This window comes from Belonocnema kinseyi, chromosome 8, assembly GCF_010883055.1.
Source record: "Belonocnema kinseyi isolate 2016_QV_RU_SX_M_011 chromosome 8, B_treatae_v1, whole genome shotgun sequence".
Taxonomy (NCBI): domain Eukaryota; kingdom Metazoa; phylum Arthropoda; class Insecta; order Hymenoptera; family Cynipidae; genus Belonocnema; species Belonocnema kinseyi.
Genome location: NC_046664.1, coordinates 43,595,632 through 43,623,191, shown reverse-complemented (window position 1 = coordinate 43,623,191; position 27,560 = coordinate 43,595,632). Strand labels below are relative to the sequence as shown.

Genomic DNA, 27,560 nt, shown 5'->3' with positions numbered 1-27,560 from the left:
ATTCCTCATCTATCTTCCCGTCCCTAGTAAATAAGCTACCAAGGTATACGAACTTATCAACTTGTTAAATTCTCTCATCATTTAATAAAATATTGCATAGTGTGATCTTACATAATTTCTGTGACCAGTCACAGGAGTACCTTCCCGCCCCCCACGGGGCGTTGGAAAAGGGACAGGGGTGTGACCTTAAATTATTTCTGTGATCAGACACAAGGTCGCCTTTCCCCGTATCAGATACTGGAAAGGTTTATGGGTGTGACTTACATTATTTCTAGTAGCAAGTCCTATTTTTAAAAATTCTAAACTTTTTACCAAGATATTCCTTATTTTTACCAAAAAAAAATAAGACTTTTGGTGAATTTGTATTAGTAACTGAAATAAATAAAGAAAAATATAAAATTTTTATAATTTTATCAAGCTTCAAATGATAAAAGTAAGATCCAATCCAAGAGTGCGGAAATCATAGGGATGTTTTGAACGAACTTGAGACTAAGGTGACACAGACCAAATATATAAATTGATTTGGATGGGTTAAAGCTTAAAGGACTACATTTTCTAAAACATAACCTAACTTTTAGTTTTATTCGTTTCTGTACTTTTTCTTGGGACAACTAGCAGTTTTGATAATCTTCGGCTAACTCGAAAGGAGTAAAATTGAAAAAATACATAATTTTCGGGACGACTAGACAAATAATGAAAATAGGCTAGTCATCCCAAATTTCGGTACGACTAGCCAAATGGTGAGAATAGGCTAGTCGTCCCGAATTTCGGGACGACGAGACACTTCGTGTAAATTAATAATAATAATATGCATTCCATTTTCAACCAATAATTATCATAACCAATATTCGTCATATAATCTTATAATCATTTTCTAATTTATTAGTAATTAAACACAAAAATGAACTTTTTCATTATTATTTTGAAATGTTTGTGGGATCGCTTATTTTCATAAAATACAACAAATCCTATTTACCTGGAACATTTATTGAGACTTAGTTCAGCCACGTGCGTGCTATTTGCAACCGGAAAAAGAAAACAAATTTATCATAAAATTCGTTTAATTCTTATATGAAGTCAGTGAAAACCCTATGAAATCGCATTTAAAATAATCAAACTTGGAATAAAAATCAATATAAATTAATCAATTCGAGAATTTTTAAATACTGTAATGCATACATTTCGAACGTTCAAAATAGAATCAGTTGAGATTGAATCTTGTAAATAATTGGGCAAAACTCAAATTTAAAATTTTGAATTTTATCAACTTTACCTGAAAAGCATGGAATATGCTTTCAGATTAAAAGGGTTTTAAATTAAACAATTCGACACAACGTTAAATATTTGCGAAAGCAACCAATAATTTTGAAATTTTGGACAAAAAATTGTATGCATTGTTTTTTAAATTTTGAAGATTACGAGATTTTTAATGAATGTCGTAAAATAGCCGTCAGCAAATACCTTGACGTTACTATAATTTAATCGATTTTAATTTTTAATACTAAAAACTAGCCAACAGGCTAATTTTTTTAATTGTTCAATTAAATTTAAATTTGTTCAAGTTTGAGAGCTCAAGTTTTAAATAAAAGACATGTAAGGTTTTAAAAGCCGGCGCAGTTTTATTTACCTGAAGTGCTGAACGTTCAAATGAACGAAATATTTCCTCCCCATTCCGTTTTATCCCGAAGTATTGTTCCAACTAAAATTTAATAGTTGCATTATAATTTTCTTTTGTGAATTTATTATTTTAAATATAAGAGAATAAACATTTTACAACTTTTTCTAGTTTACAAAGACATCAGTAAAAATTTCGTTAAACGTTCAGAACTTCAAGCACATTTCAGTTTTGGGCATTTTATATTTTTAATGGTATAATTTTATAGTAAAATTAACACACTATGTTGTTGTTTTCTCAGTTTGATTAGATACTGAGATTAATTATATTGTAAAATTAAAACCTGAAACTGTTTGCTAATCTGTACAAGTATATTAATGAGAAATAGCAGGTTTATGGTTTTATCAAGAATTTTTAAAATTCCTAAATGTAGAGGAGAGTGGGGTATGGTACCGCGCTTTCAACTACATGTCCTATAAATTGTAATTGAATTGTTATTTTGATTCTGTATTTTTTGGTGAGAAGCTTAAATTACCAGGTTACATATGTCATTACCCGAAATCGTTTTTAACTATGTCATTATCTGATATATAATTAATTCTTTGGTCTTGCATTTGGGTCAGCGTACCCCATTCCATGGGGAATAATGTCCGTCATATTACTGACAGCCTATTTTAAGAATATGAATATTGTAGAATTAAAAGTATACAATATAGTCATTCTTAAGCATATAATGTAATGAAAAAAATTACTCCAAACATGATCAACAGTAACTTTCTGAGTTTTTCTACATTGTCGATCAAATTACCGACCTGTTATCGAGAACTGTGACCATCTCAACAAATTTTTTCGTCATCTTGTCCCGTATGTCATATAGCGAAATTTTACTAATTTTAATGTATTTAGGACGTTTATAAAAACCATTTGTGATAACAGAGGTTTACAGAAATACTTCACCTATTAGAATCTAATATTTTCATGCTTTAAGTATTTAAAAATACATTCTTAATTGCTACCAAAGACTTTTTATCTGTTTCCGCCAAAACTGTTTTCTTTTTTTTTATAAAAAGAGTTTTTGCAGGATCTTAAGAATCAAAATAATATTACTCATGTCAATGTTAATAATATCGTTTCTTGTTAAAATTGTGTATGCTTTCAATTTTTAATTCTTAGTAGCGAAATTGTTTATATTTGAAACACTCAACATAAAAATTTTTCCGTTTTTATTGCTTTTATTTTGAAAGTGTACAATTGTCACTATTTATTTTCGATTTATCTATTTTTCAAGACTTTAAGTGTTAAATAGAGTACATTGCAAACTGCTATCATTAACGCAGCTATTTGAAATGTTTAAAATTTGTTATTTTGAAATACCGAGAGAATTTGTCTAAAAAATCAAATAACCAGGATTTTTTTCAGTTTGAATAGTCACCTTTCGACGATCAATACATTTTTATTTGTAACTAAATTCATTTCAGTTACAATTTGGATAAGCTTTCGATTTAAAATTGTATAATGATTCATTCCATGGATGTAAATAGATTAATTGCCACCATAAGGGCAAGGGGGTGTCCAGCGTATTAGGAAAAATGGAAATTGTACAGGAAATTTATTGGTGTGGAAAATGTAGGAGATTTTATTTTTAAAGAGAACAGTTTTTCATGTTTCATACAGGGAGCAAGATGGAATTTTTGTTTGTATTTTGAATTATCATATTTTCAGTAAATTTTTCTACCAAAAAGTCCTAAAGGGATTGGGAATATTCAAACGATTCAAAGACATAACATAAGCAAGGTGGCCACATGTCAGGGAAATGTCAGCGGAAAAATACTTTGTCAGGGAAATGAATTATATCTGTCAGGGATAATATAAATTGATATGATTTAATATTATTATGAAAGTACTTCCTAATATCAATCTAAATAGTTTTCCAATGCAAATTCTTTAAAAATTGAATTCAAATCTTAATTTTTTTTTGTAATTTATTTATTGATAGTTTGGATACACGTCCTTTACTTAATTAATCCATATTGCTATGTAAAGCGCATTTTTCTGGCTTGTTTCACTATTTTTGCTTGGCACATTATTAAAACTTTAATTGCTTTTGCATTACTTTTCCGTCAGGGAAATTCATCTAGATGTCAGGGAAATTGGGAAATTCTATCTTTTGGCCATCCTGGTAAGCTTGATGATAAGAAAGGTATTAAGGAAAGAAGGTTTTGACAACAGAAATATTGATGCTAAAAAGAAAGAACGTATTAGAACAACATGAAGTTCATATAGTTGTTTCTGAGAAAATTAGAATTCTTGTAATTATTTTAATAGATTATTGATTCGGAAATTTTTTACCATTCCAAAGGTCCGAGGCCATTATATATGACTTCTAAAAAATATAATTTTGAAACCCACAATATGACCGTGGATAACACGTTTTCCTTACGCTTTTGACTATTTCGATTTTTTCATTTTTTCAACCGTTATATAAATCTTAATTTTTTTAACCCTAGAATACTAACCATGCGTCTTCGGGACGAAGTATGATGTTAAAATGGACGCGATAAGGTTTAAAAGTCCCAATTTACATAAAATAAATAAAATGAAGGGCCTACTTTTTAAGAAAGTTGAAATTTATAAATAATTTACAATTATTGTAATTTACGTATTACAATTGACAAATAAAGTTTATTATTTCAAAACGTGTGTTGTGGGTATATTTATTAAACCCTTAGCCTAATAATGTACAGTTCACCATACTTGTAAAACTTAATTTCAGCAGGTTGGAATGATATGTACGTCTGAGAAACGTATATTTAGTAACAAGCAATTTTTATTTTAGTTAGTATTCTAAGGTTAAACAGTTGCCTATTTTACAAATTTACTGAATTTACATTATTTTCATAGAGATACCATTTTTTGTAACGAATTCTTATCACTAGAAAGTCATCAAATGTATCAGAAAATGTGATGGGAATGAGTACTACGTATGTCCTTTATGTGAAAAACGAGATAAGAAAGCAATTTTTAAATGAAATTTGTACCCTAGTGTGCACGCTGGAAATGTACTTAAATGAATGAAAGTTATTTTTGAAAGATATTAAAATACGAGTTCAAAATCATATTATTCCAAAAGGGCACTAAAAGTTGTGTTCTTGTGGAAAACTCCTCTGTAATATATACTGCACTAATAAATTTGAAAACCTCCTTACGTAGTAATTAAATTGGGGAGCAAACATCCCCATAATTTAGTTGTAGTTTATGAGCATTTAATAGATAATAAGGATACTTATATATTTCAACCTCACCGAGGCGGAAACTCGGTCTCGGTTATTATCATTCAGAATCTAAACAGATGTTGCGTAGCATTAGTTGCATGTGCTGCCAGCAGATGCATTCTTGTAAAAAGTGGTAATTTCAGAATTTTTGTGGAGTTTTTTTTATTTTTGTGGCGTAATGTAAAAAAGAAAACATGTTAGTTATGTAATATGTATTGCTTCTGCTAATATCTTGTTTTACGTTCCTGATTTTATGATATTATCTTTCCAGTTAATGTTCAACTAAAAATTAATATCATGGATAATACTCATAATTGTATAATATTTTGTTTTTTTAATAATCCAATCACTAATGTTTAAAAATATATCTTGTTGCAGGAGAACTTGTATCGAATCACCAGAAGATGAAAATGCTCCTCCCCTACTTCCTAACATTTCCTCTTCAATAGAGATAAAGTCAGGATTTCCTCCATGCCCAAAATCGAGCAATTTCACGATAGCTGGCGATGTGATGGACGCTACACTCGAACCCGATGGCAGTTTGCTTTTGAGAAAAGGACAGCATCTGTCACCGGAAAAGTTTTGTGTGGAAAAAATCAAGGAAACCAAGCACGTGGTCAAGATTTTCGCCTGCTTGGAGGAGGACCTCACACAAAAGTAAGTACACACGAAATTCCTTTCGTTATATTAGGATAAACAAAGATTGAGGGTGTTTTCTTGAGATTATTGAATGATTCAAAGCACACCGAAACAAACCTTGGGCGATAAACATGTTAGAAGAATAGATAACTGAATTGGGAGACATGCGATAAATCGCCGAAGGTTGTAAATCACTTCCAAGGCGACGTAATTGATGGTTCGCAATAATCAGCTGACTAGTTGGGAACGAGTTTGACCTTAATTAGACAATGAAGAAGAAGGACGCGAACTTTCAGTCGGAAGTGAATTGTTCTTTAGACTTTAGATGATACGACGAGAATGTGAGAAAATTGTTTTTATCGAGGTTTTTATTGTAGTATGCTTCTTAAAATTATACAAGGTTACAGAAATGTACTTGTTTTTTCATTAGATTAATGTATTATGATGTACGTTTTTTTCCCTCTTGCGCGTCTACTTCTGATTTATTCATTTTATTGTCTCCCATTTAATTACTAAAATTCGAAGTCATTTCAATCATTATTGATTTCTTATTGGCGTAGTTCCTTTAATTTTTGACAGCTGCCTGACAGCTGATAGAAAATATGGAAGGCTACTTTTACTAGAAAGCCACATTGTCAGATTCTTAGGGACAATAAATCAAAGAAAGGACTTGAAATTTTATCAGCCCATCCTCAGTCAACCTTCGTAACACGTGTCTCAAACATTCACTCCAGTGGTGGCAGGCCTCAAACTGAGTAACATAACGGAGTTGTCGCACAATAGAAAATGGACCCATGCGACTTTTCGGGAAAAGAGGCAGCAGCAACAGAAAACAAAGACTGATTTTAAATTTTTCGAAACTGTTATTTCGAAAGGCGGTACAATCTACCAGGTAGATTGTACAAAGTACAGCAGATAATTATATTAAGAATGAAGAAGAAAGAACTATTAAACAAAATACTAAAAATTGTAATCATGATGGATCCCAGATCACTACTTTATATTTAGCAGAGAACATCTTTCAATAAAATGATCCATGATCGATAAGAATAGTTTTTAAAAAGAAAACAAGATCTAAAAGGGAAGAAAGACATACGAGGGTTTGTGAGAGAAACTTCCCTGAGAAAAATGAGGACGCGGTTGGTAAAAAAATAAAGATCGAAAGAAATGCCTCTAAGCCTGCCATAAAAAGAATTTGAGTTGCTGGGCTTTACTATTAAACGCAGAAATGGTCAAGATGCATGCTATTGTTAGAAATTGTACTAAATTTACTACATTTTTCCTATACAAAAGCACAATATATTCTTCAACCAGGTGGCGACTCCATTATCGCAGCCATTTTATTTTCTCTGTACTTCTTCAATGGTGCAACGCTAGATTTTTAGGCATATTATTAACAGTGTGGCCATTGAGTTTATGCTGTTATCAGGTTTCTGGGCCCATAACCTTTTGGTCATTGATTATCGATCTATTATTTAACTTTTAGCGAGTACTGTACATTTTCAATTCTTTGGTGTATTTCGTGTCCATAATGGTCATGACACCAGTAATGGTTAAGGTACTCCTAAAAAGGGAAGCTTTTGCAAGGAAGACTAGGTTGTACACACGACTTTATATGGGTGAATCACAAAGGGCGTAAGGGCGTTTCGGTCCGAAAGTCTGAGGGCTGCTTATTATATTTGGTTTTTACGATGTCCCGTTTCGCGTTTAACGATTGAAATGGTTTGGCATCGGGGTCGCGTTTTGTGCGGCATAAATTTACGATTCTTCCCGAGTGCAATCGCCCTTGGGGCTCACGACTTCACTTTTTTGCTCCCTGGCCGAATAAAATTGCGTGGAGCTGTTTCGATGTCGAAATCACAAAGGGCCTCCAAAGAGTCGAGCGTGTGGATCGCGTCCAAACCGAATGGACGATATTTTAAATGGCTAGACAGCAAACGAACGTTTGGGAACAAGAACCTTCAGTCTTTTTTGTCTTTGTTTCGAATTGGCATTCTCCAGCAGTTCTCAATCGATCGTCACACAAACGTCATAAATTTTCCTTGGAGAAATTGGCCCTCGATGTCAATGCAAAACTATTGAATTTAACGCGGATTGCGGAAGCGGGGCGGATTCAAGATGATTAAATTTCATTTGTCTTCGAAGAAAGAACAAACGTTTCTCTGAAGCAATTCTTTCTGCCAGATGCACACTGAGCTTCGCGAATCAATTGAGTTAGCATTATGCAAGTGCAACTGGAGAGATGTTTAGTCTGATCTGAGAAAGATTTATTGGCGTTGTGTTCCTAATGGAAGCTTTTTATTTTCCTTGGATGTTATCCCAGGACTTTTTTCACTTCTGTAAAATTACATGCGATTTTATCTAGACGCAATTACTGTGCACAAATGTTTGCTATCCTAAGAGAAAAAATTGCATTAGGTATAATACTTCAGTTGTGGCTACTGTATTCAATTTTTGAATTTTACATAAAGATACACAAACCGGAAAACATGTGTCGTAAATGGTTAGAACGAGAATATTTATATTAAAAATCTGAATTTATTTCCAAGAAATATTTTTGAATGCTTTCTTCAAGTGAAGACAGGTCAATATTCCCTCGTGGGTGAAACTTTAACCCCAAGAGAAAAGTGAGGAAGTTAAACTTTGAAGGTGCTTTAGTGGATTTATGTTCCGAAAATCTCGTGGTAAAAAAGAGACCTATTCAATTCTTTTTTTAGTCTCTTAGGAGATGTCATAGTCCCTGTAAGGAAAGAAAGAACGTTTGGACGCGAATAGATGACAGGATTAAGAATGACGAAGGACGCGGCGACGTTCGATTTATATTCAGAATTCAGACTTGAGGGAAAGGGGAAAATATTTTGAATCTACCGGTCGTTGGCTCGAGTTTAACTTGGCCGTGGGCGAAAGTGAATCTTAGCCTGGACCGCGAACATACCCAGGTTGGTGCACAGCTCGACCTACTTTAATTTCCTGAGCATAAATGGCTTTTTTGCTCGACTTAAATATCATCGGCACCGATCTCAACTTATTGAATGGCTTAATTGCACACAGAATGTCGGTTCGAGTCCGATAAAAGACTCCGCTTGTAAGCGAGCCAATCGACGACGGCACGTCGCTAAAAATGCAAATTCCTTTTACTTTCGCGCAACTTCAAGAGCGAAGGAATTTCTAGGTCGAGTACCTACACCGCTAGAATCACACCAACGTTCCGTGTAGTCGATAAATCTTCGCATCTTTAGAATACTTCTGGTCAAGCCGACCAGAAAAGAGGCTACAAAATACCTTTCAAAATAGAGGAAGATTGAAGCTTTTGTTTTTATTATTTGTTATTAAATTGAAAAAGAAAAAGAAACTAGATTATCAGTTTAGAAACACGTGTCCCTTTCTGATGCCTATGGCGTCACACAAACCCGGTTTAATCGTAAAAATCCAAGAATCGCTTTCACTTGGATATGGAAGCGATTTGACTCATCGCGAGAAGAGTCCCATGCTGGAAATACTATTTATAATATAATGTATGCTAATCCAAATGAAAGAGAAATATTATCCCATAAAGATTATAAAATATTCTGATTACGACATCAGAAATCACTTTCTTTTAATAATATAAATTCAAATCCCTCGCCTGAAAAATTATAAACCACAATTTTATGCTTGCTCGCGGTTCTACTCCTGCAAAATGATATATGATTCCATATAGAAAATGTATTAAAATTTCTGATCAGTGCTTATAAAGTTATAAACCAGCGGCGAATAACTTAATATCTAGAGCATGATGGGAGCATTATTCGAGGCCAGGAAAAATCAGGTAAATGACGGCCACTAAGCATTAACTAATGTGTAACCACAAAGTTACCGGTGTGGGTTGTTTGTGTGTGGATCGAAAAGGGTGTCCCGCATGCCACACGCGTACGTTTATCGTCATTTTACGATCGTGCGTTATAACGTATGATCCAAAATAAAAGATCGATTGAATTACTGCGTGCTTATGCACACGCGGGTGCAAGTAGAGGTGTATCGTGTATCAGTTTCTGGCTCGCGGCCAATCGATCCCGGCGATAAGAGGATGGGATAAGAGCATGCCTAGAATTTAATTAAATCCGGCACTGAAATTCGCCCCCCTCCCACCTCATGCACTTACGAACCTCTGCCCCCCTTATCGTGCCAAGTTCTCGACTGGGTCGTAATAGCGGAATAATTTGTTCCTGCTTTTCCGCGTCTTCCTTTTTTCTTAACCTCGCACGTCCTTCCGTCTGATTAATTCAGCGACGACACATTTGTTAGAAAATAAAGATAGAAGCAAAGTTGCGATAAAATGGGCTATCGGGTAGATACATTGCATTGAAGGTGGTGGAGTTTAGTATTCTGTTTGCTTTTTGGAATTGATCTAAGTTAGTTGACATTGATTGAGTGATCAGTTCTGCTGTAAGTGAAATCTAACTTTTTGAGAAGTAATCATATCTTCTATCCTTTTTACAGAAGATAGGAACATTTCCTGAACGATGATGAATAACCACGGTACTATTAGAAGGCATGGAATTTCAAACAGACTTGGATTGAATAGCAAAAATGGTTATTTTTCTCGCAGGATTATTATCCGTCATACATCAACCATACTGTTTTCATTTCATTTTGATATCATGCCTAAAATACCCCTTGCAAAAAATTCGATTTCATTATTTCTGTTTTCTCCACTTACTGATTTGCGACGGATTCGGTTCTCTATACTTATAACAGACAGGGAGATATTTTAATGTGTCATTTATTTTTGCACCGCTGAAAAAGCTAGTTCCTTTTACGCCAAAACTTGTTATAACAGAATCATGTACTTATTACCAAGCCCTATTATTTCGTTGTTATTTGTTCTTGTTGCTGAAACAGGAGTAAAACCATTGCCATGAAATGTAAGTCATGCGATCCTCTGATCGTCACATTTTGCTTTTCCAGAACGGCGATCTCAAAGAATGACATCAGGTTCACCTTGTATCCCCTCGGCTTCATCGTCAGTGCAATCTTCTTGGCAGCAACATTGGCGGCAGGATGGCTGTTACCAGCTTCTCACCACGTTCTCCATTGGCGATGCCAGACTCATCACGTTGCTTGCCTGATGGTCGGTGATCTCTTCATGGCTATCATACAGCTCGCCGGGGACTCCCTCGAGGGTGAACTCTGCAAGGCACTCGGTGAGTTTATGAAAATACTCTCTCTGTTTTAACTCGAATTCTGTCGATCCCTCTTTATTAAATGATGCGTTCACACCTGTCTTTTTACTTTCCATTTTTCTTCCCTTGTCTGTTACTCGAGGTCTAAAACTCGGATGTACAAACCCGATAAATCACCCTCTCAGAAAATAGGGTAGGAAGCAAGCGCGTCATGTTTCCAGTCTGGCAAAATGCAGCCCTCGCTCAACCCTTAAGAACTCATAAATCTTCCATTCTTCCACTATATTTTTACCTGCTTACTCCCTTTTTTTAAATTCTTTTTGCTCCAGTACTGTGAGTTCTTTGCGCGGTTGCCCTCTTAACGATAACGTTGAGCGTGAACAGCTAATTGCAGAGATTATGATATCTACAACGTAATGTATTGCTCTGTAAGAGTGTGAGTTAATAATTTCTTTATGTTTAGTCAAAAGCGTGATACGGCTTGTTCGAGGAAATTATCATGTTATTAGGGCGATAGGCTAATTGTTTTATCAGGATAACCACAAGCAAAAAAAATGAGCCGCGCGCTAGTCTGGAAATGATCAAGAACTAAGAATAGAGAGGAAGTGGATAGTAAATATTTAAATTAGAAATTTCTAGATAGTTCCTTGCAAAATAGGAATTCATGTGTTTTTAAATCTACATTATGTTTATCGGGTCGTTATACTTGCAGAAAATCCTGAACAAATCTGAATATTGGAAACGAGGGGAATGTACTTGTGAGCTTAAGCACAGGTAGATTTTCGAATATTTCGGCTCAGCTTCGATGCTATTTGCTGACGCAGATTTGAAACCGATCGAGGTAATTATTCGGATAATCGCAATAATCCCTCGTAAAGTCCGATTCTCGCATCCCAGTTCCCGTTACGGGAATCGATTACCAATCCAGTTAAACGGAGGTGCTCATTTCTGACGAATTTCAATTAACTGCAAACTTGGACACGTGATTGCTTTTTACTTTGGAATTCGTGTCAATACGAAGTTTCTTGTAAACCAAATTTCCGGAACAGTTTTCATACAAAAAAAATTAGTATTTGAAACTTGAAATGGTTTTTTCTTGTAGTAAGAATACAATTCTACTTTTTTAGAAGAAATATGAGGGCTATCTATACACTTTGATTATGTAAGAGAAACTTAAATACTACTATTATAAGATGTAAAGAATAATAGCCATGAAATGAGGACAAATTCAATACCTCAATGTCGACTGAATTTTGGGACTGAGTCTCCAAACAAGCATCCGTAATTCTGGCACACTTACAATGGTCCGGGGACCGCCAGACCAAAAAATCCAAACGAAAGGAGAAAGTATTACGAAACGCTGACCCACTTTTTTAGTGGAGAGAGTTAGAAACCATCTGTCTTGAAAAGGGCCTATCATGGTCCTCTGAAAAACTGCATCTACGCACCAATGTTCTTTGTGACGTCAGAACTGATCTGTCGATTCATTCTCTGAAGTACATCCATTCGGTCGAATGATTTTGAAATCGAATGAGTCGAAGTGGAAGAATTCTTTCTATTGAAAGAGTACACAAGGAAGAAGAAAGAATCCTAGAGAGAATAATCATTTTAACGCTAAAGAATCCAAGGCATCTTATAAAAGACTCTGACAAAGAATACAAAATAATGTTAAAAAACAGCGTCAATCCAAGTTTGAAAATATTCGAAGCGCGTATAAAATTTTAGCTGATACTTTTAACTTTAAACAATCTGCAAAACAATTATTATCGGGAAAAACAAATCATAATATTATAATTCAAGACTGTAGCAAAATATAAGATGAAGTTTTATACAGTGCAGTGTATACTTATCAATAAATACTTCAAAAAATATGGAATAAATAAGAATAAATGAAATTAAAAAGAAAGACTAATCGTAATGTTATAATGCAAGACTACACTAAAATATCAGCTGATGTTTTATATAACTTATTAAGAAATTCTGTAAGTAATATGGAAGAAATAAGGAATACAAATCGTAATGACATAAACCTTCTCAATTAATAATGAATAAATAAATGGCAAATTATGGTTGAAATTAAAAAACTGCAAGCTATCTGAAATCGATAGATATGCTGTAAATCTACCACAATTTCTTCTTGACTTACAGAAGCTACTATTTACAAATTAAATCAAAGTCTGCATAAAAAAATGTTATGCAAACCTCACGAATTATAATTCGGAAAAAGCAAATATAACTTTGAAGCAAATAATTAAAGATAGTATTTGAAATATAGTCTTCATTACAGTACTTGTAGGGAAACCGACATATAAAAAATTGTACAACGTATTGCAAAATACGCGTGGGATTTTGAATTACGAGTTAATTAATATAATCTACCGGAAAGTCTATAATATCGGTTTCCGGCAGCGGCCTCATAATAACTTGCATGAGAAGGAAAATAAGTTTTGCTGAAATGCGTTACCAAACACATCGGAATGCGATGTCCGACGGCAGTTCTCTGGACGCACAAATAATAAAACACGCATTGCATATCTCATTACGACATCAGCAGCATAATAGGCACCCTAGCATAATCAGAATAAAATCGCAGCTTTCCATTAAAATTTAAATTGCGCCAAGTTCGCGCATCTCTTCTCGTCTCTTCTTGGCTACCAGATACACGATATTATGAAGAATGCAATGCATCCCTCGTCAGTCCTGTTTCGTGTTTCCCTTGTGGATAATCCTCCAACAAAAGTTTCGTGTTGTAAACATATCCAGCCTCATCGATTGGACCACAAGAAAACCGTTATATAGCAGGGAAACTGACATAATCTACGACAAATGAGCGTAATAGAAAAGAATGTAATGCGTCCTTGCTTTCTATACTTACAATTCAATGTATAATGAAGTTGTGAGAATCATCGTTAGATCAATCGTTACCGTTATCAAGTTTTTTTCTTTTAATAATTCATACTCTCAAGGAATAAGAATTACTTTAAATCATTTCTGAAATTATTTTTTTTTCAGTTTGATTTGTCCAGCTCTATTTAAAGGCGGAGATATAAGTTAACTTATGAATAAATTATTAATTCAAGAAATTTCAGTTTTCTTATCATTTATTTTATGCTTCTACTCTTTAGAGTTTAGAAACACTCGCTAAAAAGAGTGTACACAATTCCTTTATAGCATATTAACATTAACATGTTTCGATTCTCTTTTTGAAGATATTAATTTTTGGGTATAAGATAAGAGATAAAGCGGTTTAAAATTCTGGGAAGAAATAACCTCCTAAAAAAACAATGTCGAATTAAAATTCAGAAGAAGGAATGGTCTGTTTTTTTGTCCGAAACTAAATAAGAATTTGTGTAAACAGGACATTTAAGATTTTATCGTCGTTTTCATCCCAGAAGTTTTTATCTCTACCTTTTATCTCCAAAGTCGAGCCATCTCTTCGCATTTCAGGAAACTGGCGGTGCCTTTGACCCCCTGACCTACTTCCTTGTGTTTGCCTCCTGACCTTTCTCCTCGTCTTTTTATCTCTCTCAGAAAATATTCAGCAGGCCGTGACTTTGGCTTTGACCATGAAAATGCGACTCTGAGATCAGTTCCGTAAAATCGCGATATACCGGACACCTAAAACGAATATGAAAAAATATAAATTCTTTGATCAGAAGGACCGAAGTATTTCTTGAAAGTCGACCTTCAGTCAAATTACCCGAGTTCCTCGAGGCGTACATGAAAAGTAGTTCAAGAGAAAGCAGCATAAACCCGAGGGGATACAAAGAACTGCAACTCCTTCGTTGACAAATAAACATCTCTTTTATTTTTCGAACGACAATTTGCATGAAAAAAAATTGATCATTAATGACTTCTTAGAAAACATTCTGAAGGAGGGAAGTGTGGGCGAATGAAATATCGTAACTCAGAAAATAGATGATTGAACGACCTTGCTTGCGCGAGACGGAACACAAACGTTAGAATTGATCACTCTTTTTTCTGAACCGTTATCCACTCAATAACATCCTTCGTACAGGAAATGTTTGCGCTCCTTATCTTAATCCATCATTAAGACAATATTGACAAAGTTTCGATATGCAATAGTGCAGATTTCAGTTTCTGACTTAGACATCGGTTTAGGTTTATGGACTTTGGTCGTAATAAAAAGTAATGAGATTCTGAAGAGGCAGGATATGAGGATTATAAAGGGTATTACTGAATTCAGGTCGTAATCTGAGATTTTGATAAGCTGCAATAGCGTGAGTACTGTGTTCATAGCGTGGCTTTCATCAGCCCACCCATTAACAATGAACTCTTTATAGACATTTATTAATCGACGGATCAAAAATGCAGTCGAAAAAAACAATCTTTCAATAATGAATACAATAGCTTCGATGCGAAATGCAGTTGCGTTAACAATGGGCGTAGTTTTGATATCTATTCAGTAATATCTCTCGCCCTAGGTGTTCTGGTCTGTCTTCATATTTTTTAAATTCTGCGTTGTGTACAATGTTCGTAGAAAGAATACATTAAGTATTCATTTACAAATTATTCAATGTTTTGCTAGAATGCAATAATAATTTTATGATCAGCTTGAAATATATAAATTCAAGCTGCAGCATCCACTATAAATTCATAATCCTTTATTCGAACGACGACCTCGATCGCATTAAACTTCTAGCGATACGGATAGTCTTTTGAACGACGCGTCCCTGAAAGCATCCATTCACGGTTGAAGGTACAATTTTCGCGGACAAGATTTTTACAGTCTGCTTCACGCTCGGCTTCATTCTTTGCACTTTTAAGCACGTCTGTACCATTTTTTCTATCAGGTTTTTGACCCAAGATTGTCTAACTTAAGCTGTAGATTATCCTTAGCAATAAGTTTTCCTTTTCAGATATTACTGGGAAGCCACTAGGATGACTAGGACTATTCTGGGAATCAACAAAGAAATAACAGTGAATTTATTTTTTGAAACAGAATTTTTTTCAGTGTCACTTTAAATGTCACTTAGCATGAAATTATGTTTTGCAAGTCTAATTGTAAAATTGTTTCATCATTAAAGTTTCAAAATAAGAACTTTTTACTTTTGGATTGAAAAAATTAAAATTTTTGTAATTTATTAATGAAACCTTAATAAATTTGTCTTAATTATTTGAAAATTTCAAATTGATGACATTTTAAATTCAATTACTGCACATTGATTAATTAGACCCTTTATTTTTTCTTCAAATGGAAGCTAATGAAATTTTTGTAATTGAAGTCGTTTTAAAAATTATATATTAACTTCAACATTCATAATTATGGTAATTGTTTAAAGAGTTCTTAAAATTATAAGCTGTTAATCTCTGAAGGCTGGAATTTGGAAATGCAAACAAAGAATGGAAAATCTGGTAATGGCCGGGATTTTTGTCTGTGATTTGAGTGGCTATCCCGTATGTGGTATTTATATTTGTAATTCCGGAAAGTACACAAGAACGCGTATATAAGAACAGTTTCGGGGGTTTCCTGGAACTGCCACATGGGTGTAAAACTGCGTGGGGAAGCACTTCTTGCTGGAAGGATTAAATCAGTCGATCCTATATAGGCATTCTTGTGTATCTCATATCTTTCTATTACATTGTGGATCTATAATTGTTGTTAAACTAGGATCCTTAATTGGACTATTAGAAATTTAAGATCTTTAAACATTTTTGTAATAGTTTGAACCATCCCTGCTTATTGGGTTATTTTTACAAATTAATCAATGTTTCTTACGGCCCTACCCAAGACTAAATCACGCAATACGTAAGACTCTTAAGTACTCGCATGTAATCATGCGTGTGTCACGGCATAAACAATCTTATGTGCGGCCTAAGCACATTAATGCATGCGCACGTAGTGCAGCGAGGGTACTATTGCTCGCTATTGCCACTTCTCTTATGACTTTTTACGAGCAACGAGTATTTATAGTCACTCGAGAAGAAATTGTCCGCCTCTTTGACGCGACCCCGAATAAAATATCACCTTCACGAAAGCCACCAACCCCGTACCGTTGCAAGTCCCAAAACCCACTCTTTCTGGTGGCTTCCACCCCCGAACCCAGAACGTGTCAGGTCACCATTTTTATTATTACGTCAATTAGTCACGCTCCACGAATTAATCAAACGAGCCCGTCCTACCGAACCGGAAGAAAAGAAACCAGCCTTGGCAAAGAGTAATAATTAATTCTGTCTTTAACAGCCGCCTCTGCTTTGTCTCGTGGCTTTTGTCGGATCGTCTCTTCCATAAACGTTTTGACATCGGGTGAATGAGCGAAGGACGGAAGTTGGTAAGGCGGTTCATTCGCATTTGGCTCAATTTATGTGCGGTTCAGAAATTACGTTTCGTGCTTTCAATGTCAGGTGTCTCCTGCAGCTAATGAAACGCCCTGTATCAAGTCAAAGAATAAATTTCAGAGATATAACTTAAGCATAATAGAAATGTGAATACAACAAGCACAGAAAACAGTAGGATCATGTTTGTTGTCGCTCATTTGTTATGTTCTCGAAATAAGATTTTTTTCTCAAATTAGGAATATTTCAAGTGTGCAACTGTAACATGAACATAGCTGCATTCTCAATCTCCGTCCTCTCATTTTTGTTGTAACTCAAAACAACACCATATCGGTGTACTTTTAAAGATCGGCTTTTTTTATGAGTTGATTATATTATATTAATAAACACGAACTGCTAAAAATTCCATGAATGGAGACCTAAAATTAAATTAGAATAAATACTGAATGTCCCGCGAATAATCGATTCAGAAGCAAATATAACAAACTGGCAGGAAAATCACGTTGAAAGCAATACGTCAATAGTGAATTTCCGAATTTAATCATTTCCGACATAAACAGGCCTATTAAATTCGAACGAAAGCAAATAGCCATTTCGAAAAAGTATATGCATATCAAACAGTAGCAGAGTTAACAAATTTAAAGTGTTCAAAGCGTTTCGATAACCAGCATCCGCAGGCATTCCATTTTAGCGTTTATCAGATTGGCTTTGTCGGCAAATTTAGTCGATCTCAAGCTAATTGCAATTATTGTAAATTACCAAGATTGGAGTATCGGTCGTAGAGCCGGGAGCAATTGTACGTTAATTTGCCTATCCTGAAATCATTATATTAGATGATGTGGTCGTTAAGCTCGCTAGAGAGAAACAACAGGGAACGAATTGCGATTATTTGATTATTCTGATTAATAGGAAGAAGCAGGCCATCAGTGTACCGGATAATCTAAAGTTTCCCTCCAGATAAAGAAAGTATCCTATGATATATCGGGACGCCGATAAGGCGCTGAGTAAACTTCGGGGTGTGGAGAGAATCTCCTGCTGAGTTTGCAAACAAACATATTCTCCCTCTGCAACTTTGTGGCTCCTAACGGAACCAACCCTCTTCTCCTCGTATATTCCTATACCAAACGATCACTTGACGCTCCTCTTGAGGGGTGTACTCTTGAGCGTTAACTGAGACAAAGAGCCATGACAGCTCCCTAGGATTTCGCAAGAACTCTCTTTAGTACCAGGAAAATTTTCTTCCTCAACGGTAGAACTAATTGGAGAAAATCACTTTAAATTCTTGTCAAGGAGAACATAAACACAAATGAGATACTCGAGACTATAACCTACAAGTATAAAATTCAATACAATTCAATTACAAAGACTAAAATAGAAAAAGAGGATTTTAAAATTAATTTTGTATTTAATTAACAAGAAACGCAATGATTCATAATAATATATCATTTATGTAATAATTGGGCATGGTTAAGTTTGCTGCAGAGTTGATAATCAGTATTTCACTGAAATAAAAATTATATTGAATCATTGATCATTTTAATCTTAGCTTTATTTTAATCTTGATAACAGATTAATTTATAGAGTTTTTGCAGAATTCTTTGCACTTAAATTTTCAAAGCCTTTAGACTTCGAGTTCAAAAGGATTAATTTTGTAATAATCGCTGGGGGATTATATTGACCCTCAAAAATAAATGTTGTAGAAATTGTTGATGTAGGTTGTTGGCTTTAGGGTCAGGTGAATTGAAACTAATTAAGTTGTTTTAAATGTTTCAGCGCTTGAAACAACTTAATTAGTTTCAATTCACCTGACCCTAAAGCCAGCAACTTACATCAACAATTTCTATAACATTAATTTTATAATATTTAAATTTTAAAGTATTACAAATTTTATATCAGTCAGCTTTAATTTTAATGTTATAACATAAAGCTAAAGCCAACCGACTTATTGCAAACCAAAGACTTTTTTAAATAAAATTATTCACATAGTGAAAAATAATTACAAGTTTCAAATCAGACAATTCATGTCGGTCTTAGATATACAGTACAAAAGAACGATAGAACGTTTTGGCTGATTAACAAATAAATATAAACAATTTTTTATATGTGGTGGCTATACAAAATTGACGGCCAGATTCAGCTTAAATCTTAAGTTTCAATGATGCATATTGTCAAATTTTTAAATGCAGCTTTCAATGATTGAACAAAGAAAATTTAAAAGCATATTTTGTTAAACAGTTTGCGCTTGAAAACTTTCTAAATCGATTTCAAGTTGGAACGACCAAAACTGAATGGTTCAAAATTCAATTATTGGCTTTCAATTCAAAAGAATAGAAAAAATTAATTGATTCTTTTTTAAAAATAGTCTCATTTTTCGGATTGTGATTTATTTAATTTAGAAGGCTAATGCATTCCACTTTATTATATACATTTATCGTTAATGAACTCTAAACTGAAAGTAAAGTTTCTGAATTTTAATGTTTTGCTTTTGAATGCTTGAAATTCAGAAGACTTTCACTTAGAATTCTTTAGGCAGGTCAGTTTAGAAGACTTGAAAAAAAAGAAAACTTCGAAAGTTCTGAACCAGAAATTTTTTCTCAGATTATAATGTCCATCTGGTAATCACTAGAATAGAAAACCTACTTTTACATTAAATTTAATTAAAACCATTAAAAAAAACTCTCTTATCTTGCAATTCCTCTTAAAAGCTGTTTTTATCTATTCCCGATGGTTGAACGGTAATTAATATTTTTTCTAATCTCTAATATATGCAAGAAACTGGTATTTATGCTCGGGTTTAAATTATTTACATTATTTTTGACGTCAATAGTGAATAAAAGCGAAAGGTTTGACCTTGTCGACATAGAACACCTGAAACACGTGAGTGGGTGAAATGTCTCCAAATACCGGTCGCATGGAGTGCACGTAAATGCGATGGAATACGAGTAGAATACTAGGATTGAGAAATAATTGACCAATTTAAGGTTACGTAGTTACGTGACTGGAACGTGCTTGGTTGAAGAAAGAAATCGAGCGAGATGACGATTTGACGATGGCTGTCCGTCGTCCGGAAAGCTAAAATTGAAGGAATGAGGGCGGAGAATTAGAGGTCTGAGTCCCCTGGCGCCAGGGGGTCCTTGTCTTGTCAAAACAAGAACTGTAGAATGTAGATAGAGTACATCAGGCTTCCCAGTGTCTTCACTGACTAACTGATTATGCTCAGTGCACGACTGTACGTGCTGTAAATACGATTGATGTGGAGCATCGTATTGACACTTCTTGAAGGGTTAACAAACTGGCTCGTGCTATCTAATCAGATTCTCCTTGGATTTTCCTGTACAAACAATTCCACGAACCTTCCCAGGTTAAGGATCGTCTTGTCGCGCATTCAGTGTCGATCATCTTCACTTGGTATCGATAAAAGTGATACCATCACTCAGAGGCAAGGATAAATTGATCATTATAAAGATCGAGTCACAAGCAGTTGAGAGATGATTTATTCACAGAAAAATATTCGAGAATGAGGTTGGTAGGCGGCGTTTCAGATTATATATTTCGTTTTGCCGACATCAGAGAATCAGAGCTGTCGATTGTTTCGTGTCCTTGCAATAAAGGGTTTGCCTCCATGATAATTTAAAAAAAAAACATATGGAAGGAAGTAGATGGTATTTTTTATTAGATTGATATTTTAGATCTAGAAAGATAATCGAATTCAACATAGAGAAAAAGATTCCTATTCTGGTTAATGTTTGCCCTTTTATAATCTTTTTTACAAAGGAAAATATGTTAAAAATATTATTTGCACTGATATAAAAGAGATTCGCGATGAATTTACTTACCTTTGTGTGAAAGTTCATACAAAGCATTAACTGTAACAAAGTCCCTTTCTTTTTATTTTAAATTTGAACATCAAACGATTCTCGAAAAATAATTCTCTTTTAATCACCTCTTGTCCGGGCGAAAGCGCGGGTTGATACGGGAGAGAACAATTCAGATTTGCCGATAATTTTAAAACAAGCAATTTTTCATTGTTGATGTTTTTATTTCATTTTCGTCCCCAATGGTTTCGCAAGCCACTAACGATTTACTTGACAGATCGCAAAGCTGCCTCGGGCCGAAAAGATAGAATGAAATATATAAAAAAATAATAACAAAACACGTCGCGTAAGTGCAGCGTGGCGCCGCGATAAATAAACTGTTCGGGTATGGTCTCACGGAAGAACAATTTATTTTTCACAAATACTCAGGAAGAGTCTCTCGAGCTACTATACGAGGGAATCCTCTCGAAAAAGAATTCGATAACAGTTTTTCTGGTCCATTCAAGAGGCTGTGGTTCTCAAATAAAATTTTATTTGACATTAAGTTGGTAATAAAACGAAAAAATTATAGGGCTATTTAATTTTTAAACTTAATGAAAATAAAGTAAGGAATTTTTGTTAAAGTTGAGAGTTATTGATTGTCAGTCTTGTCATTTGCTACGCTGTTAAAGCCAAGCAATCAATTTTCTCGGCTTTTCTCTTTCATCCTTATACCTTCACCACCTTTTTCTTTTTTCCGGAAGAAGAATCCAAGTTCCCAGGAGGCCATGGTGAGGGTTAGAGAAAACTCCAGGACCTTTATCGGTTTCGAGGGAAATTTATTTGTTGTTGTTTCGCCTTGTCTTAATCTCATTAACGAATCAAAAGAAGGCGTCTTCTTGTGGCGTCCAGCTGCACACAATCTACTTTTTTCTACACGTTTTTGATTCGTTAAGTGCCTGAAAAATAAGAATTGGTTAAATTTACTTTTGTCCACAAGTTTGGAATGTGCGACTAGAGACTATATCTCGTATACGGAACGACTCATGACTAATGGATCAGACTGCCCTCGAAATTAAATCGTTCTGCTCTAGCATGCAAATAATGAAGTTACAGGAATGGAAGAGGAATGACGAAGTTTCGGGCGAGTTGGAAATGTGGGAAACATTTGAAATTCTGGAAATTACAGAATATGCGTAGCGAGTAATGGAGAGTTCGTTCGTTGAGAAGAGTAACAAAAAGGGAGGAAACCTAAATTAAATTATTTATCTGGCCCCTCTGAAACTATCATAGTATATAGTAGAACCAGAGGAAATAGGATATCTGGCACGTAGAGCTTTATGTTCATGGCGTACAGAGTTTATATGTATAAGGGGTTGGGTTAATGCAGTCCATATAGCGCGAACTCGCTTGGACCAGTCCATAACCTAACCGTCCTAACCGGTGTTACTTTCTCGCGGTTGGGGGTGTACTTACGACCTCGTACCAATAAGGCCGAGGCAGAGCACAATGATAAAGTATGGAGAGTCCGAGCGGAAAAGCGGGTGGGTTACTTTTATAGGGCGGTTCATATCTAGTGGTCCCAATTCTCCGCTTTTGATATTATTCTCGCCATATTCTTCAGTAATCATATAAATAATTTAGTACCTTTTTTGTTATTAAATAATTAAGCACTAGTCGTAATTTAAAATATATCTTTCAGGTGTTCTAAGTAAATGCTAGATGTTGGGTTCAGACATTTACGATTACACAAACTGTATCACTCTGTATACTCTTGTCTCAAGTGAATGTCGTCCACACTTTACAAGTTTGCGATGTAGAGTGTAGACTCAGAACTCAGGGACACCAGTCTTGGTCCTTTTTCCGGCTTTCAATAGCAGCAATATAGGATAGTATAGAATAGCAATAGAATATTTAAGACATACATTTATTCTCGCATCTACCTACATCTCCCCTATTCCTTTATAAACGATCATCGGGTGCGGCCATCCAGTTTTGGAATGCGTCCATTTTACCCATCGCCAGCGCTCCAGAAATCCGGGGAATCCCCACAAACGGTAGTAGAGTTTCGGTCACGCATTGTACAGCAAAGCATAGCAAAAGCAAATAAAAATTTTCTGTTAAAAACAGTAGCGAGACCAAAACCATATGGCGCCACCGTCAGACGTGGACTAGAGTTAGACAATTGTGGACATCCATCCTCGGTTGCATTTCTCATCTCGCACTAATGTATGTGTGAGAAAAAATGGCGTGTGTGTGAGAGCACATAACAATTTGGATAAATGTGTGTGTGTTTTATTGTTGAAGCGTTGGTGCTGGGACGTTTTTTCTACTTCTTCCCTGCTTGCCCATAACTTGCTCGTCCTGCAGACCCCAGATCGTCCTTTTATACCTTCTGTCGCTTTCATCTCTCCGCTTTGAATTGCAGAGGCTAAACTAAACCACCAGCACGTGGGCAGTCGCCTTGTTTTTCGACCACTATGCGTAAACTCTTTCCACCCCCATGTTTTCACACCATTAGGAAGCTTTTAGAGAGCGATAAGCTGCTTTATTTTGAAGAGTTCTCTGAATATAAATGTAACTCTCTTGGAAATCATAGATAGAAAATAATTCGATAATTTCAATCAGATAATGTGTTCTTCGTTCATCTTGAGCAATTTGACTCTAATATTGTATACAGAAGTTAGAGGTATCAAGGTAAAGTAAATGGCAGCATGCCCAGAGGTAGACCGCGAAAAGAATGGTTAGAATGTGTGAATGAGATCCTAGTTAGAAGAGACATAAGAAGTCACATGCATGGACATAAAAGAAGCTAGAGAAGTATGCCAGGACAGGAAAGTATGGCAGCAAATAGTTAATAAAAAGAGTGTCAGTAGAGTGAATGACGCCTGAAACAAAAGACCTTGGCCACTAATGGACCCAAGTGGCGTCCATTAGTCACGCCTACCCCGAAAGGGAAATGCCTTAATGGTGTAATAATAATAAAAATAATAATAATTTTTTTAATTTGACGCTACTTCATGATTTAAAAACTCTTAGCATCCTCTTATTCCTTCTGGCCTCCATCCCAGTCTCTTCCAACAGTCAGCTCATTCCTAAAAGCATATGAAGTTGTGTTTTCTGTAATATATTTGGTTTAGTACAAATACTCAACTGAGTACGGCAAACAACAAAAAGCGATCACTAATTTTGTTCATTTTTACAAAGTAAAAACGAAAGAACTTTGTAAAAGTAACCCTATTTTATGAAAGCTTGAACGGATTCGACTTCAAGAAAAAATGGCGTTCGCAACTGCTTTAGTGCAGAAGACAGATGCCTGTGGCGTTGCGGCTCACGCAGTCGCACAGTGCTTACGTCAACCAATACAGGCGGGGTTTTCAAATATATAAAATACTTAGTTTGCCAAAAATGTTTATTTATTATTGTTTCACTTGAAAATGTTATTATACTCTGCTGATCTCTTTGATTTTTTTTAGGAAATATCGATTTTAATTTAAAGCGTATGTCTAATTCGGAAACAGTTTAATTATTTTAAGCATATTAAAAATATAATATGTAAAATATATTTTACATTTATCGTAATGTTAAAAGAAAAATGTTATTTTATCAATAATGTTTAATGGTCAGAAGTTCTTTTTAAGGATGAAAGAAAAAAAAATTCAGGAAATTAATGTACTTTAACATTTTCCAACAAAAGATAATAAACAAGCAATATTCGTAAATAATTCACTTACAATGTAATTTCATAGATTAAGAATTATTTCCATTTATATGAATGAAATATGACTGCTAGATTCTGCTCGATTCGCTCATTATTTTTCAACCCGTGTGCCTAATTCATTATTCGTACGGCGTTTTTTATCAGCAGTATCTCGATTTATTTATTTATCATTGGCAATTGTACAATCTGAAGGCAGTTAGTCTTCAAAATTAAATAAATTAGAATTCGAACCCGAAAAATTATTAGACTACCTTTAAATGAGGATTAATTAAAAGCATATTTTTCCTTCGAATTTAGAACCATTTAAATTGTATACAGTTCTTAAATTGCATAATCACAAATTTGAATATTTAAAAATTAAGAATCTTGAAAAACAAAATTTTGTATTAAAACTTTTAAAGGTAAAAAACTGAAAGATTGCCATTTAAAACTGCACAATTTTTTACTTTTCAGTTTGACAGTATTTGAATATCAAAATGTTTTAGACATTTTTATTCGTAAAAGTCTTTCACAGTCAAATATTTTATTTAAAATTTCTTGTCTTTTAAAAATATAAATTGCCAAAAGATCAATTACAAATTTTGGAATTCTAAACTAGGGATCCGAAAGAAATTGAGGATCATTTTCTAATATTTGCCAAATTGTTTCTGTAGATTTGAGCTCACAAATATATAGCCAAAAAACTATACTAAGTATGAAAAAGTATACTTAGAAAAGCAATACGACTACAGAGACACAAAGTCAAAATTGTGTTTCATGAAAGTTTTATTTCGAAAAACAAAAAAACAACGAAAAGGAACGTAATTGATGCATCGTTAGGTTTGCATCCCTGTTTTAAATGTTTAAAATTGAAATGTGTAATTATGAATATTGTAATTTAAAAAATATTCATAAGGTTTTTAAGTCAAAAGTATACAGCGATTGTATGCAATAATGGTGTTCTTGCCTTTTAGAAGTTACTTATATTATCCGTATGTATTGTTTCCAAACATTTTAATTAAAAAATGATGGATTGAATTAAGGAAGTTTATCGAAATTTTAAAACCAAGCCCTTTAAATTAAACAATTTAAGATTTTAGCTAAACGGTTTGAGGATTAGACAGTTAAAACTGAATACTTAAAAATGTGAAAATGTTATGTGAAAATGTTACGAATAACAAATTGAACAATTTCAAATTGAAAAATGGAAATTCTAAAGAAAGAATAATACACTTTTAATTATAAAATTTCGAGAATTTCCGATAGAAAGTAAATTTATTGTATTTCCTCTGCTGTTGGACATCCTGAGTACACGCATAGAAATTAATTTTTATATTTTGAGTTTGAAATAAACTCTTTATTATTTAGCAAATCATATTTTGTGCAAAAATCATTATTTCCATTTTAATTTATGTATCCTTCGATGTAATTTATTTATTATTTATATTATTTTGCATACTGATCTAAATTTAGATTTAACGCTGCCCGCTTTAATTTATTTTGAGCGCAAGTAAATTTCAAACAAACAAAAAATCAATTGAAATTAAGGCGATTTTTATCCGTCATCCACTCCCCAAGGGGTCTTAAAATCGATACACTTTTCTCGAGTGATTTATCTTAGCGTCACGGGGTTTCCCTTCTGCGAGGGGATTTCACGCAAGTGACCCTTCAAGATTCGGAATCCCCGTGGAATTAGAAAAGATCCCCAAGTTTCCTATTTTCTCGAGTCATCGCCTCATCGATAAAATTCGCCCCTTAAACGATTAAGCGTTGTGTCAAATAAAACATGAATTTGAAATTCGCGCCAGGAGTGGCTCCGAGTGATTCGACGTTACGAGGAATGAGATCTCGTCAAGTGGAGGGATGAAATTTGAATTCAGTGAAATTTAGTCTGTTGCACCCTCGAGTACCAATCCGTGAGCCACTCGTGCTCTTGCTATAGCTGCTCTTCTCTCTCAAGTGGGCGGCAAAGTTGAAATAAAAAGAGATGCCAAAACAAAGAAAGGGATGGAGATATTGCATCCCGATGGTTGAGTTAGGCAGAAACGAAATTGCACCGGTGTGTAACTCGGGATCCTGTACGAAATTTATTCACCACTAAAGTTCAAAGTTTGTGGTTCGCTGAATTATCCACCTCGTCCAAACGTTTATAGTGAATAAACTGATAATTTATATACACTGATAATTGTAAAGTATAATTTATGATTTGATGTTTCACGTCTGAATGTCAATGACAGGGACCACACCCTTTCCCCTTTTTTACATACCACGGCCCCTTACTTTTTAAAAATCCCCTGAAAAATCTCAAATCGAAATTTTTTGTTTTATTTTCCTCTTTTCTCCCATTTTTCAGAAGATTTCGAATCATGTTTTAAGTATCATAGACATTGAAGGCATTAGAAAACAAACAGCTTATAAGTGAATTTTTCACGAAAACAGGGGAATAAATTCTTTTAAATAAAATTAATGTAGACAGTAGAAATATTAAATTTAATTTAAACTCATCAAATTTCTAGTATTTCAAGTAAACATATTGTATTTTCAAGAAAATAGTTGAATTTTGAACAAAAATAGTTCAATTTTCATCTAAAGAAATAATAAAAATATGAATTCTCAACGACAGATGCAATAGTTGATATTTAAAACAAGAAATATTTTTATTTTAAATAAAAATAGTGCAATGCATCTAAAAAAGGTGACTTCAACCAAACAGTCGATTTGTCAACAAACTATTGAATTTTTAAGTCAAAAAGGAGAATCTTCTACAAAACAGATAAATTTTGAACATTTTTAACCAGACAAGATTAAATTTCTCACAAAAGAGAAAAAATATCAAGAAATAGAAGATGTTTTATTCATGAAAGAAATTTTTTTAAACTAAATTATTGAATTTTCAAGCTAAGAAGATGAATTTTCTACAAGACAATTGCATTTTTAAACCGCAAATATGAATTTTTTACCATCAAAGTTGCATTTCTAACCAAAACTATCAAGTTGCTTCCAAAGGCGATGTTTTTTCAAACATAAAAGATTTCCCAGCAAAGAAAGAAAAAATATTTGAAAATTATTGAATTTCCAAGC

The 27,560-nt window shown here is 34.1% G+C and overlaps 1 protein-coding gene across 2 annotated transcripts in view; it reads left to right on the top strand.

The window, feature by feature from the left end:
* The window catches only part of LOC117178122 (probable G-protein coupled receptor Mth-like 1), a 264,166-nt gene that overhangs the window by 2,984 nt on the left and 233,622 nt on the right, over window positions 1-27,560 (top strand). For both annotated transcript variants that reach the window (XM_033369377.1, XM_033369376.1), the window contains exons 2-3: window positions 5,266-5,544; window positions 10,474-10,709. In XM_033369377.1, coding sequence (XP_033225268.1) covers window positions 5,266-5,544; window positions 10,474-10,709 — 515 coding nt within the window. The remainder of the gene's footprint in view (window positions 1-5,265; window positions 5,545-10,473; window positions 10,710-27,560) is intronic.